The sequence below is a fragment of the Eleutherodactylus coqui genome, chromosome 1, assembly GCF_035609145.1.
Source record: "Eleutherodactylus coqui strain aEleCoq1 chromosome 1, aEleCoq1.hap1, whole genome shotgun sequence".
NCBI lineage: Eukaryota > Metazoa > Chordata > Amphibia > Anura > Eleutherodactylidae > Eleutherodactylus > Eleutherodactylus coqui.
Genome location: NC_089837.1, coordinates 318,734,657 through 318,748,565, shown reverse-complemented (window position 1 = coordinate 318,748,565; position 13,909 = coordinate 318,734,657). Strand labels below are relative to the sequence as shown.

Genomic DNA, 13,909 nt, shown 5'->3' with positions numbered 1-13,909 from the left:
CGGCAGGTGCTAAGTGTCAAAAACAGCTGAAACCAGTCAGTAGTGGCTAGAACAAACATAACTATGATCAATTTACGTAATTGTATTAAAATATCGTAATATCTATCCGGCACAGTGAACTCCGTAAAAAAAAAGAATACACAAAACTAGTAAGCATAAAGCTGTATGTACCCCAAATTGGTTCCAGTAGAAACTACAGCCCACCTTGTAAAAAAAGAAATCCTCATACAGCCCTATTGACAGAAAAATAAGAAAGTTATGGCAATAAAGGCATTTTTTTCTCTAACACTTCTTATTTTTCTACAGTAGCACATCATAAGAAAACTATACATTTGGTATCGCTGTAATCATACTGACTAGAGATGAGCGAGCATACTCGCTAAGGACAATTGCTCGATCGAGCATTGTCCTTAGCAAGTATCTCCCCACTCGGGAACAAAGGTTCGGGTGAAAAAATAAAAATGAACACCCCCCCTCCCCCAAACTGCTGGTCTTTAAAGGGTTAAGGCATTTTTTTTTACCATCATTTGTAGCATTTCTTATTTGTTATGGTATTTGTTAATAGGAGATGGGTAGGCTGATCTGTTGATATTCTATATATATGTTTATGAGTTTTTTTTAATGGTTTCTGTGATATGGAACATTTACTGAATGTTAATATAATTTACTTAATCCCATAACAATCTCATTATTGCTGTTTCTGCGTTTAATATCAAAATGTGAGTGTCCGGTCCCATTTTATTTCCTTTTGCTGACTTATTTAATATGTATCGCCTACATCTGCTGGGTTACTGACTGCGCTTTCCATTTAACAACCTTACTTTGCCATACTGCAGTAATATGTTTATAACTACAGACACATAAAGATACATAATCCGGCAGTAGCAAGCCCGCTGCATCTTCAGATATGTGGATTTCCTCATGCTTTATTATCTTTACAATGGTTTCACCTTCAAGGAAGGGTAACAAAACGCTGCAGCGTCGAACTAATCTAAAGACAAGAAGTCTTCTGAGAACAAGTGACACCGACGACAAGATTTCCTATCATAAACAGTTGGGAAAGTCACGTGCGCAGATCTGCAGCCAAAACAGAACGATTAACGGCGTATTCCTATTATTCAGTGATACAGAAGTCCAATAAATCAAAGAAAGGTCAGTGAAAGGTTTGTCAAGTGTGTTTATTGCACGACTTCCACTTCCAGCTGCGTAGTCTCAGCGCTCCCACATTATGCACATCTCTATCCCCCCCCCTAACGAGAGATGATTTACTTCTGGGATGTGTTCAACTGGGACACGGCGGCGACTTTGACCTTTCCCTCGCTTGGAGGCGGGCAGCGACGCATGGAGAGGGGCGAGATACAAACGCCTGCGGCTGTTCCCGCTAATGAGAAGCTAATTGGTGGTGTGCGCAAGAATGAAAAGCCATGTCGCTTTATCCTGACTATGCCTCTCCCACGCCTGGCATGCATGCCAAGCTTGTCACCGGAACTAATGGGTATTTAACGATAATACGGGTCCCTGTGCACAGAACCCCATCCTGCCGGAGGGGGGGAGGGGGTGATGGTGGTTTTTCGAGATGTGAGAAGAGCATATTGTTGCGAGCAGTCATTAGGAAAAAGCAGAGTTTAGCTGCTGTCCTGGTAACGCAGGAGGGATCTGATCTTATTTCATCCACTGATCTGTAATAAATGGAGAGAATGATACCGAAACTCAACCCTTCCCCCCTCTCTGTGTGTAGCGTTTGGCGAACAGGAGAGGGGGGTAATAGACAAAAGACTAGGAGAAAGAAATTTGCAAATGAAGACTGCGAAGAAAGAAAGCCATGTTTAGCCTGGATGTAAGACGGGCAACAAGTAAGAATCGGCAACTATGGGGTTACTGAAGAGGAAATGGGAGGAATGGACACAGTGTGACAATATAATAAAGGAGACGGAAAATATATGGATGTGTTGAGACCAGGTCTCTGAAAATGGGAGCGAAAAAGAGACAGAGGAGGGAAATTAATACTGATCTGTGAGTGACAGAAAACACAGCGAAAAGTAAAACCATGTAAATGAAGGCAGGGATATTACAATCGCGCATCTGACAGGACATTCAATGTTAATCCACTTTTGTCAGTTGCATAGAACTTAAGGGAATATGCTCAGAATCAAAACAGGAATTTGGCAGCTTTCTAGCAGTCCAGATCAGAATTTCCGTTCTCTTGTTCCATCAAATTTCATCAACTGGTTTCTGAGAAGCAAAACTCATAAAAAATCAATTTTACTGAAATTAAGGCTTTTTTTTCCTCCTGGATTCTGCCAGCATACTTGAATGGGTTTTGACAAGCAGAGAGCCTACAGAACTAGAACCTTCCAGAAAGCTGCATAATCTTAGATAGTTGGGTAACTTAGTTTCTGCAAGGGTAATGAACTGTGTCACCAGACAGTCTTCAGCCTAAGCTAGGTACACAACTTCTAACTAGCTAGTTTAAGGCCAGTGGCATTATTGATATACTTATCATCTGTTGCAAAATTGGTGATAGTAGCAGCGAGCAGACAACCTTAACCAATCTACAGAATAGGTAAAATATCATTCACAGACATATTCTTTCCAGTACGGTTTACTCTGCACCAGTGGGTTCTAGCTTCTAATAATGTTCTTGGGGAAGGGCTGCCACCTACTGGATTCCTGAAAGCCTCAATTTGGGTTAATGAACACTGAAAGAACACTAAGTTCTGTAATTTTATTCTGTATATTAATAGGTTACATGCTCATTAAAAGGAGATTTTTGATGACAAATAGGTGATAAGTGGGGGCCCAACTCTAAAATCCCACTTTTTTGGAAGAATGGGAGTCATGTGACTCCCATTATGCAATAGAAGCTGGGCATGGGTGGGCACAAAAGAGAGCCAGCCATGACTCTAACCAGTATTGTTTATGAGATTTACAGGGCTCTTGTTATGTCCAGCCAAGCATATTGGTTGCATCCTAAATAGACGAATATAAATATTCTTACAATATAAATGCGGATAAGTAAGTAAAAGAAAACACCAAAAAGGGAAAACAGGGAATCTAACCCTAAACCTTATAATATGAGAAGACCCTACCTTTAAGCGGGACGCCTGCCCTGATAAGTGCAGCCCCACGTCAGGAACCTGGGGAAACCCTAACTTTCTCTAGATGATGATATGGAATACTGACAATAGTAAGCTGACATTATAACCGTTAGTGCAGGGAAAGAGATGTACAAGTAGAACACAACCAAATTTATCTTAACTAAGGGCTCATCCACATCAGCGTCAAAGTTTTTGTTCAGAAACTTCGTCACTGATTTCCCCTAGAAAACAGGACAAAATAGCGCAGCAAGCTGTGGTATTTCATCCTGTAAACTTCAGAAAAATTCTAGACTGCAGGCTGGAAATCACATGGACCCCATTAAAGTCAATAGGGGTCCCTTCTGCGACATTTGGTTCCGTCATAAGACGGTTTCGTTTGACCAGGGAAAGCCATTTTCCTTCTCGAATGGAGTAGCAAAACAGAACTCCCTGACACTGTTGTGAATGAGCCCTTAGACACAATTTCAACCCAGGAACTAATGACAAGACCAGAAACACCTCCAGACAGAAAGTATAACCAGCACCTTCTATTCAGGAGAGCTCATTTAAATAATCAAAGAATACTGACTGATTGGCTGAGCAGTCAACTACCTCAGCCAGTCAATTATCCACTTAATAGCAAGGAGTATTTAACATCTTGCTGACCAGTGCAGACAGAAAATGAACATGCCTCAACATTATAGTCCTTAATAAAGTCACGTCCATGCGGATCACAAGCACCATGCTCAGCACGGACACAGGGTGATGTTCACAAATACTTTAATAGAAATGTTTATGCACCAAAGAACAGTGCGCACCACAACCGAAATATGTAACCCAGATGTAAAGCCCGTGCAACACAAGAGTACTACACTCAGAACGGCAACAGGGACCATACACACAGTTGGAAATAGCCACACACCACGCTATGCTGAACGGTAGCACCACTCCAGGGAGAAGGAAGCCTGGCCCTAACCTAGCAGGTGGGCTGAAGGGTCCCTGCCTAAAAGCAGAGTATTCGTCTTGATAGAGATGGCCCCACGGTCTTCATCCTGGGCCCTGACTGTCCCTGTAGGGACCCCTGGAGAGATGAACTGAACAGCAAAGCAAAACAGAAATGAAAAGCAGGAATACAACTAAAAACAAATCTGCAGCAACTTATCTGCAAATAGCAATATACCCAGCATGGAAAAGCTCCAAACTCCAAAAACTCCACTATGGAACGGAATAAGAAGCATTGAGCACAAGGAGGGGTGAGAATATAAAGCCACTCTGCACCTGAAAACTGTCAGAGTGAATAGAAAACCACACCTCCACCCTACTCCCAGGCATGACTAATCAAGCGTGCATCCATGCAGCAAAGAAGGACAGCACCAGCAGTCTCTGCACATGGTGTATTAACGCTTGACCTGCATGACAAGGCGACAGGTCTTGGCCTGTGTCGAGACCACCATGCCATGATGCTGTCATGACCTACAAGCTGCGACAAATAACTTAAGAAGGGTTGTTGATCCAGGAATCATTCCGATTGCGAGATTGGCATCAGGAAGGAATTTTTTTTCCCCTAAATGAGGAAAATTGACTTCTACCTCATTGGGTTGGGTTTTTTTTGCCCTCCTCTGGATCAACATTAGGGAGTAATAGGCTTAACTGAATGAACATATGTCTCTTTTCAGCCTTACATACTATGCTACTATGGTGCACATTGTAGTCTGAGGCCAACTCCGCCATGCTTCCCCAGACCCAGGACCATCTGCTGGCTACTCTGTGAAAACTCTATGGACAATAGTGTTGTGAAAATGCCCCTTTAATTTCAATATCTAGTTGATATTAGCAAATTGGGTGCGCAAGTCATGATGAGGAACTTCAGTTGTTGAGATCAAATGCCGGACAAGTAAAGAAATGTGATTTTAGCATGGAATGATTGTTGGTGATCTCTGCAATTTATAGATATTGATCTCTAAGCTAAAAAAACATCCAGTTTTGTTGTCAAAAACGCCTCCTTGTTAATGGAAAAAGGTAGAGGGGAATAATGATGTGAAGCTAGGGGTATACATAGGTCCATATGTGTAGCATGTTAAGCCTTCATGGATGGACTATAACAGTTGAGGATTACATCAGTCTCCCTTCTAGTCAGAGGCTACAATGTCCAGAGATTTGAAATTGACCATCTGAAGACTCTCACCTGGCCATAGTCTACTGTACCCATTTTTAACTAGCCTCTTTAAACAAGATAGTATACCATGTCACAAAGCACGCCTCATCTTGAGTGGATTCCACAAACCTAAAAAAGAATTGATCTGCACAGTCACCAGATTTGAATTCAATAAAGCCCCATCGAGATATGGTGGAAAGATGCAGAGTCATGAATGTGCAGCCAAAAAACTATCAGGAAATGGTTACTGCGTCAACATGGAGAAGATTCTGTAATGAACTGCATGGAATAAATGCCAGGACAAAAGTGGGTCTTACCCAGTACTAAAAGTTTATACCATTTTTTATAGCAGGAAATAAACCCATCTATATCATTACATAATCATGCAAAGTCCAGTGGTGGGTATGCCTACAAAATCAGAACAAAAGTGCATTGAGAAACACAAACATACCATGCAAAGCCAGGGTTGGACCTGCCCACCAACGTAACAGGGAATCCTCCAATGGGCCCTAGCTCTGACACAATAATGGCTCTTCAGAGTTCATCACTTGCCACTAGGGAACTATTCCATATAGGATGATTCATTGATAACCTAATAGACCTGAATGACGATACTGTACATTCTGTGTGTACAGTGAAAGCAACAAAGATGACGTGCAATTAAAAGTAGACATGTACATGTTTCGATAGGTGAAGGGGACTCTCAGGATATTCTTCTCTGGTAGGCCCGAGGAACCTCAGTCTGACAAAGCTAATGAGTGTTGATAGCAAAATTTAGGTAAGAACATCATTTATCTATTTAAGTATATCAATAATCAATAAAGAGTAGATGATCAAAAATGAGTCTCACGAACAAAAGAGAAGAGCATCACCGGGTCTTGTAGATACATCATATACGTTTCTAAACTGACATGTTTCCCCATAATTAAATTAATCAAAGTATCTTGGAGTTGCTATGGTAAAGCAACACTTCATAATATATTGTAATGTACTGTAACTAACAAACCCATATTAAAGATGATGACATCTACCTTGATGTGCGCTTTAACTGGAACCTTCACCTAGGGTTCAAACTGCTGATGCCATCTTACTCTGTGGAACTCTTTTTTAACCATGTACTGTCTATTTATTGATATACTTCAATAACGATATATTATTTATATCTATGCTTGGCTGTCTACATTTGTCCTCCCAATTATCTGCCTGTTTGTAAAGGCCCATTTAGAGACAACGATTATGGCTCAAAAGATGTCTTTTGAGTGACTTTTGAGCGATAATGGTTGTGTCCATTTACAGCGCAAGGTGATCACTCAAACGTTGAATGATCACCTTGCGCTCCGAGCGGGGTATGCAGAAGACAAGCAGGACCGCTTGTTTTCTGCATCCAGCTGTTCCCCGCTCGGAGCGCCCAGCTGTTATACAGCCGAGCACTCCGAGCAGAAGATGCAGAAGACAAGCAAGGTGGCCCCGCTTGTCTTCTGCATCCAACTGTTCTGTGCTCGGAGCACCTGGTTGTTATACAAACATCCCCTTGTAGTGACAGTCACGCTGTGATGTCACCCTAGGAGTCAGTCATGACTCGATGCTTGCACCAGGTGACTTTATTTTTTATTAGTGACAGTAGTCACTGGCAGACCTGATCTGGGTCTGCAAGGACCCAGCAGCTCTGCCTTGGCAGCAGGCATTCGGCGGTCACAGAGTCTCCTGATGAAATAGTAGAAGTAACATTTCCACTTTCTCTCTTCACTACATAGTGCTCATTGCGCACTATGCAGCCTGTAAAGAAGAAGGCAGAAGTGATTAAAAACCGCTTCTGGCTTCTCCTCTGGGTCCTTGGCTGTAACATTCGAAGCCCTGACCTGCTCCTACTACATTGCAGGAGCTTTAGTTCCATGCCATATTATTTTTTATTATCGGCCGGGATTAAAGCCCAGGACCAAGTGCCGTCATTTTATTGTGGTTGGTCGTTAAGCATACTTTTACACAGGCCAACAGCTGCCTAAGTAATCACTTAAAAGAGCAATTATGGGTGACTGTTGGCCAGTGTAAAAGTATGCTTAAGGACCAACCATAATAAAATGATGTGTGTGTATGAGACAACTATAATATGTAAATAATTATAATTTGTTATATAAACAGTAGATACAGCTGTCTTTTACAGTCATTTTATAACGAAGTCTATTAATTCTATTTGCTGCTCCATTTCAGTTGCAGAACTAGCCGGCAGCGGCAAGGATTCTAGATTCCCTCCCTAAACCCGTGTTGTTGTTTGCCCTATCGACTAAATAATCAGATGAGAAATTGTGGACTATACAATCCTTCTTTTTACTTCATTCAAATACAGGTGCCCTGCCATAAATACATTGTGTATGTTGCTGACAGCCCCAGAGGGGGCAGCTGTGTGGTAAGTGATATCGCTAGGGTTACTTTCTCCAATTACATAATTTATTCTCACTTCCAAATGTAAAAATCGACTATAATGCACCTTCCTGATACAAGCAAGGATTGGCTATTTTGCCGCGATAAAATGCCGTCCGAAAATCGTGACCATCTGAAGCATTAGGTTCCAATGCAACCGTTCAGATGGGCGATTTTCTTGCACATGAAACCAGCCGGCCGGAAAAGAGCATATATAGTGCGCATTCCTGCTGGCCACTTTTAAGCGCAGCTGGAAAAAAAGGACTTGTCCTATCTTTTGCCGGAATACGTAGCCGGTTCCCATAGATTCCTATGGAAGCCTATGAGAGCCATCAGAAAAAGGAAGGGGAGGAAGTTTAGCAGCGGGTCGCATTGCTAAAGTCCCTCCCCTCGCTGGCACCTCTTATAGGCTTTTATGGGAACTTCTATTGCCACGATCAGCCAGAATGGATGAGAAAACGGGAGATTTAGTTGCGACTTGGTCATGGCTTTCTCTCTCGTTCACGCAATTTTCGGGCAGTCAAAAATTGCAACGCCTGTGTGAAAGAGCCCTGAGGGTATATTCAAATGTGGCAGATTTGTTGCAGAAACTTCTGTGACTATCCAATACAATTAAATGGAGTGTGCAGAAGTCCATGTGCTTGCCACCAATGCAACACCAATCAAATGAATGCCACAGATTTTCAGGTGCAAAACATTTCTGCAACAAATCCGTCACATGTGACGGGGAAGATTACAAATGAGGATGGTTTGACAGTGTTTAGCGTAGAACCACAGTGATAGGATTAAAGTGACCATGCAACATTTTTAGGTTAAATAGCACCTAATATAACAAGCGATGTTTCATACACAAGCCTGAAGAAATCAGATAGTCAACAGCAACCCGGCCAACTGAAGAAAAGAGACTGAATAGGATTTCAAAGATTTCTCACCTTATGGGCTCTTTCACACGGGCGTGTTTTTCATCAGTATTTTGTGAGCCAAAACCAGAAGTGGAGAGAAAGTATAATGGAAAGATTTGCATTTCTTCCGTATTTTGGACCCGCTCCTGGTTTCGGCTCACAAAATACTGATGGCCTTAGGATGCCCTCAGATGACCATCTTTGCAAGCGTCTTGGCGTGCATAAAATACAAGGGGAGGAAAAATCGAAAATGGAAAAACGGAAAAAAGCTTGGTTACTAAGGGGTTAAATCACGGCCCTGTGTGCAGAAAAAGTACAATATTATGCGCTGATAAGTGTGCAAATCTACTTTATCAAACCCTCGTTTATGGCGCAAATATGTTGCTCTGAAGCATGCGCAATTGCGCATACAGTCTTCTGAAGGAGCCCTTACACAGGACTATCTTAGTAAACCACAAACCAAGAAAACCAGAACTATGAAGGCTAGGTCTATAAAAGTCATCTTTAATAACTATTAGGGTGCCTTCACACATGGCGAATCTGCTGTGAGCTTCCCACAGCGGAAAACCCGCAGCAAATACGGAAGAAATCTCCCTCATTCAGGCACAGCAGTGTGTTTTCACCCTAAGGCCAAATACGGTACCGTCCCATCGGCTTGACTTCCCCTTCCCTCCTCCTCGCTGGCTCTCTGCAAGGGGAGGAGGCGGGACGTGGCGGGAGTTAGTGTGCTGAGCTCCTGCCCCTCTCCTTGCCGCTGTTTGCAAAGGGAGGTGCGGGGCTTAGCTCCGCCCCGTTACACCCCTCCCATTGCAAACAGCATCAAGGGGCAGAGAGGAGAAGAGAAGGTGGACTGAGTTTAGCAGTCACGCTGCTAAATTCCCTTCCACCTCCCTTCTCCTGCAGCTGTCATTGGCTCCCATAGGATCAATGCAGCTGCCGTCGCCAACGTGGAAGCGTCCGTCCGGGCGCTTCTATGCTGCGGAGATACGGTCCTGTGCAGTGATGCATTGTAAACCAATGCATCAGAGGGGCAGCCTATATCGGCCGGGGCTTGAAAACCCGGCCTATATACGCCCGTGTGATTAAGCCTCAGCCTGTATTCACATGGCTAATATTCTCGCACGAGTTCTGTCTATGTCCGAGACAGACAAAACTCACACGGAAAATGAACCCATTCATTTGAATGTGTTCATTTACATAAGTGATTGTTCACTAGGACTGATGATCCAAGTTTGAAAAATGGCTCCATATCTTATTTTCAAGCGAGTCTCATTTGTGAATAGGACATGTATTGTGTGTCCCACACACTGCACAGTACATAGATAGGGTGTGCATGTGCTGTGTGATACATGCTGCACCCAAAAAACTTGACCGAAGGGCTTTGACAGACAAGTATATTTTGTGCTCGTGCCTGTGTAAATACTGAGTATAATTGCGCAGCCACTGCTCATTCACATAGGCGGGGGAATCACCTGATTTAAATGGCTAACTAGCCTAACATAATGTTTTTAGCGCATACACGGGCAGGAGTGCGTGTTTGTGCACCTCTCATAGACCTCTATGGGGTTCTTCATTGTGTAAACACGCACAAGATAGAGCAGTTCCCGCAAAAAGCTGTGAGAATGAAACCATTGAAATCAATAGGTTTTATCCAACGCTCGTCTGTTTAAGCCCTAACTGCGCTTTTTGGGACAATAGCATGCTCAGACTATGGAGCTCTTTTCTAGCATTTTTCAGAGGATTTTGTACCAGAAATCTACAATCGAGTTCACAGTAAAAAAAACAAAACAGTTTTTGCCATTCAAAGGTTAATATTTGCCGTAAGTCCGTAGACATGTGGGTACACAACACATGCACAGAATTTACCGTAGATTTGCCGCAAAATTTGTAATGGAATTTTTCCACTGTGTCTGAACTTACTCTTAAAGTTCTCTGTAATTAGTTTGGTTTCTCTTAAACCCTCCTGCTTAGAAATAGATTTGTACTTAAGCCAAAAAATATTTTATGCACAATATTCAGTACACAGTGACAAGATGTTCTACTCAAAAATCACTGCTAAGTGAACACTTTGATACTTAATCTCCCAAAAATAATACTGAACTGGAGAGATATGCCGTTGCGTCCTGATATAATCCACTAAAATGAAAGCACCAGAACATCCTGAGACATCAAAATCAGCCAAATGTTTCACACACTTGATCAAACAAATAGTGCATCTGCCCTGTGTGTAGTCTCACGTGTATAGCAGGCAGTGGCAAGCATTCTGTCTGGAAAGAGCTTCATTTTCGAGGCTGGAGCCAAGCTAAGTTAATAATGACAGACTGCCGTACAGAATTTTTTCGGTTTCTTGTAAATAAACAAATTGCAAACAATGCTGAAAAGTAAGAACTTGTAATTACTGCAAGGTGAAGATATCTGTAGTCATGGGAAACACAGCGGGCGAAACTCGGAGAACTCCAGTAGGCGACACCCTGGGGACTGAGCAGACAGCGCCGACTGGCCGATCCTGCAGGAGATATAGAGATCACTAAGTGAACCAAGAAGGGGGGAGCACATACTGAGAGACAGAAGGATAGAAAAGGTAGAAGGTAGGAAAAAAAATCCTTAGAACTAAGAAGAAGACACAACAAATGGGAAAAATAAATCCTACAGGTAAGGGAAGGGAATTAAATAAGGAAAATGAAACAGAGGAGAAACAACGAAACACACCAAACAGTCAAGACCATAGAAATACAGCCTGGTGGTGATGAAGCGCAACTGACCTGTAGCATTTGGAGGACACTTGTTGTACACAATTTCGCCTGCAGCTGCTTTCTTCCAGGTCATGGATGAGACATATTCATCTTTACACATCTCATGTAACGCTGTGAGGGAGGGAAGCATTATCATGAAATAACCAGTTCTCAAGTCAACTAGGAGCTACCTGTGCAGCCCAACCTTAATTCACAGATCCCTCTAATCCCGAAGATGAGATCGCACAGCTTCCAGTTATGATATACACCTTGTGATCTGCCCAGGGGTGCTAAGCAAAGTGTGATGGCATGACCTTTCTTTGGTGACCTCAGAATGCATGGATTAATATGTGCAGATGGCAAGCTGTGACCTTCCCATGAAACATGAACATTCATTGCTATTCCCTTTCTGTAAACCCACTAGCCTGTCAGCAAGAGCCCACAGAGGAAGCAGGCATGCTGAGAGGATGAAAGGAACACGAGAGGAATAAAGAAACAAAAGCAGAAAGAGCATGTGGAGAACAAGAGGAGAGGAGCAAAAGACCGACGGAGAGAGCACAGGAGAGGTGCCGAGGTGAAGAGGTGGTGGTGAAGAAAAAGTGCGTTCAGGATGGGATTCAAAGCAAGACAAGGAAAAGGCAGGAGGAGTACGGAAGAGTCAGTGTGCCACCTCAACTCTACAATTCATCCCATGGTGGATTCATGTACACAACCTCAGGAACTAGCATTTTGGGATTAATACTTAAGTGTATGACCTTGAAAATAACCAACATTCTCTATAAATTCAAAGTTATCAAATCTACAAAGCTGGAGGATGAAACATCTGAATGGTTAGACAGAATTCTTCTTCCCAGTGATGAAGGATAGACTATTTCATTACTTACTATAGTATACAAGTGTGATTAGAAGGTACCTTAAGTGCATTCATATTGTTTTAATCGAAGGCGACCATGTTCTAGTGGAAGGTTTCAAAATGTAACTTTTATGAATATAATTTAATATATTTTAAGTGTTACAGTATATTATGCACCTGAAACCCAACATCTGCTGTGTTATGTATCTAAAACCTACCATCTGCCGTATGTTAGGCCGGGCATGCACAAAGCAATTTAAAATGCCAATAATTCAACTGTGTATTTAGTACTGGAACTATTACTATGAACATCGGATTGACTAGTGGAAGAATAACGCCATCATGTTGTAATGTACATGGAAAATAGACATTGTGAAGTATAAATGTATATAAAGTGGTCTTTCACGATTCATGAACTCAGCCATTGGCTGTATCAGATGTGTTTAGTTTAGGCTGTTTGAAAAACTTGACAAATTCGACTTTCAGCTATATCAAGTGAAAAATGTCTTTATGTATGCCTGATTTAGTATATGAGATAGCTCGGGATTATTCAGGGCCTATGCTTATAGAATGACCTTTTCTCAAAACTGCTTGAATCCATGATCATGTTTTTTGAGTTCTATAACTCACTATCTGTATTAGGGTGAAAACACAATAATCAATTATATATTTTAATAGAAATAGTTATCTGGTAACTGGAACAAGTTAGGTGGCAATACACTATCCTACCAAAATTTGGACACTCCTATCAGTAGAATGGATTGTGCCTTATTAGAATGTCATGTGACCTAAACCACGCTACATACCCTTGGAAGTGTCAGCCATAGAATGTTTTGCTTTGTGTCCCTGAACATGCCTTGTTCCAAGGAACTTACACAGTTTACACCTTTAATCATCGTTGGTTGTTGCATTAGTGGACTATCAGTTCATGACATTTCTGCTAAAACCCAAGTCCCCAGATCAACTGTGAGTTAGGTGATCACACCTAAACCAAGAACCGGCTGATCCAAAATATCAAAAGAGACACATGGCAGCTGGGAAGGATTATTCGCAGAGCTCGCTTTTCCACTATCCAGGAGTACCCTGAAAATCTACAAGTGAGTGAAAACCAAGTCAGTGTCAGCACACTACTGGATATACTGAATATGCCATTGCACACATGTCATCCATGATGAAACCATCATGATTTTTGTTCAGGCGTCAAAATATTTTTGGTAGGATAGTGTATATTAATATTTTGGCAACGTTATATTTTGGCTTTCCTGAAGAAACCTAGATGTGGTACTCTTGGCAACTACAGAGTACCCATTTACCTATCCATAGACGAACATGTGTATGATCACAAATATCTGAATATGTTCTGTGATTTGCCTGTTTCATACAGTAGGAGGTAAGCCCTAAGTGGGTTAAAATTGGCACCTCCGCTCAGCACACACAGGAGATGTATTGGGTGGATACCTGGGCATTTCTTTTCATTGCACGTCCTGACCTCGTCCCCGGAGCCCTCGCACGGGTATCCTTGCAATCCTGTTCCCTGACACATCCGGTAGCGACGCTGCCAGCCACTGTCACATGTTTTGGAGCACAAGCTCCAATGATTCCACGGGCCCCATTTTCCATCCGCTAGAAAGTGTGAAGGGGCAGGAAGTAGAGGAAAGTATAAAGAAAAGAGGGAACACAGAAGGGTATAAAAGAGGGGAAGGGGCAGAGGAAGATTAAAAAGGGTTAAAGATGAGAGATTAGAGAATTTAGCAAAATGCGGAGAGAAGATG

General features: G+C 42.3%; 1 protein-coding gene across 5 annotated transcripts in view; it reads right to left on the bottom strand.

Annotated features, from left to right (window-relative positions):
* The window catches only part of ADGRB2 (adhesion G protein-coupled receptor B2), a 399,447-nt gene that overhangs the window by 80,005 nt on the left and 305,533 nt on the right, over positions 1 to 13,909 (bottom strand). For 4 of the 5 annotated variants that reach the window (XM_066575036.1, XM_066575037.1, XM_066575038.1 and 1 more), the window contains exons 6-8: positions 13,596 to 13,760; positions 11,315 to 11,416; positions 10,952 to 11,058 (exon numbers count right to left, since the gene is read on the bottom strand). In XM_066575036.1, coding sequence (XP_066431133.1) covers positions 10,952 to 11,058; positions 11,315 to 11,416; positions 13,596 to 13,760 — 374 coding nt within the window. The remainder of the gene's footprint in view (positions 1 to 10,951; positions 11,059 to 11,314; positions 11,417 to 13,595; positions 13,761 to 13,909) is intronic. The other variant, XM_066575039.1, reaches the window with a different exon arrangement.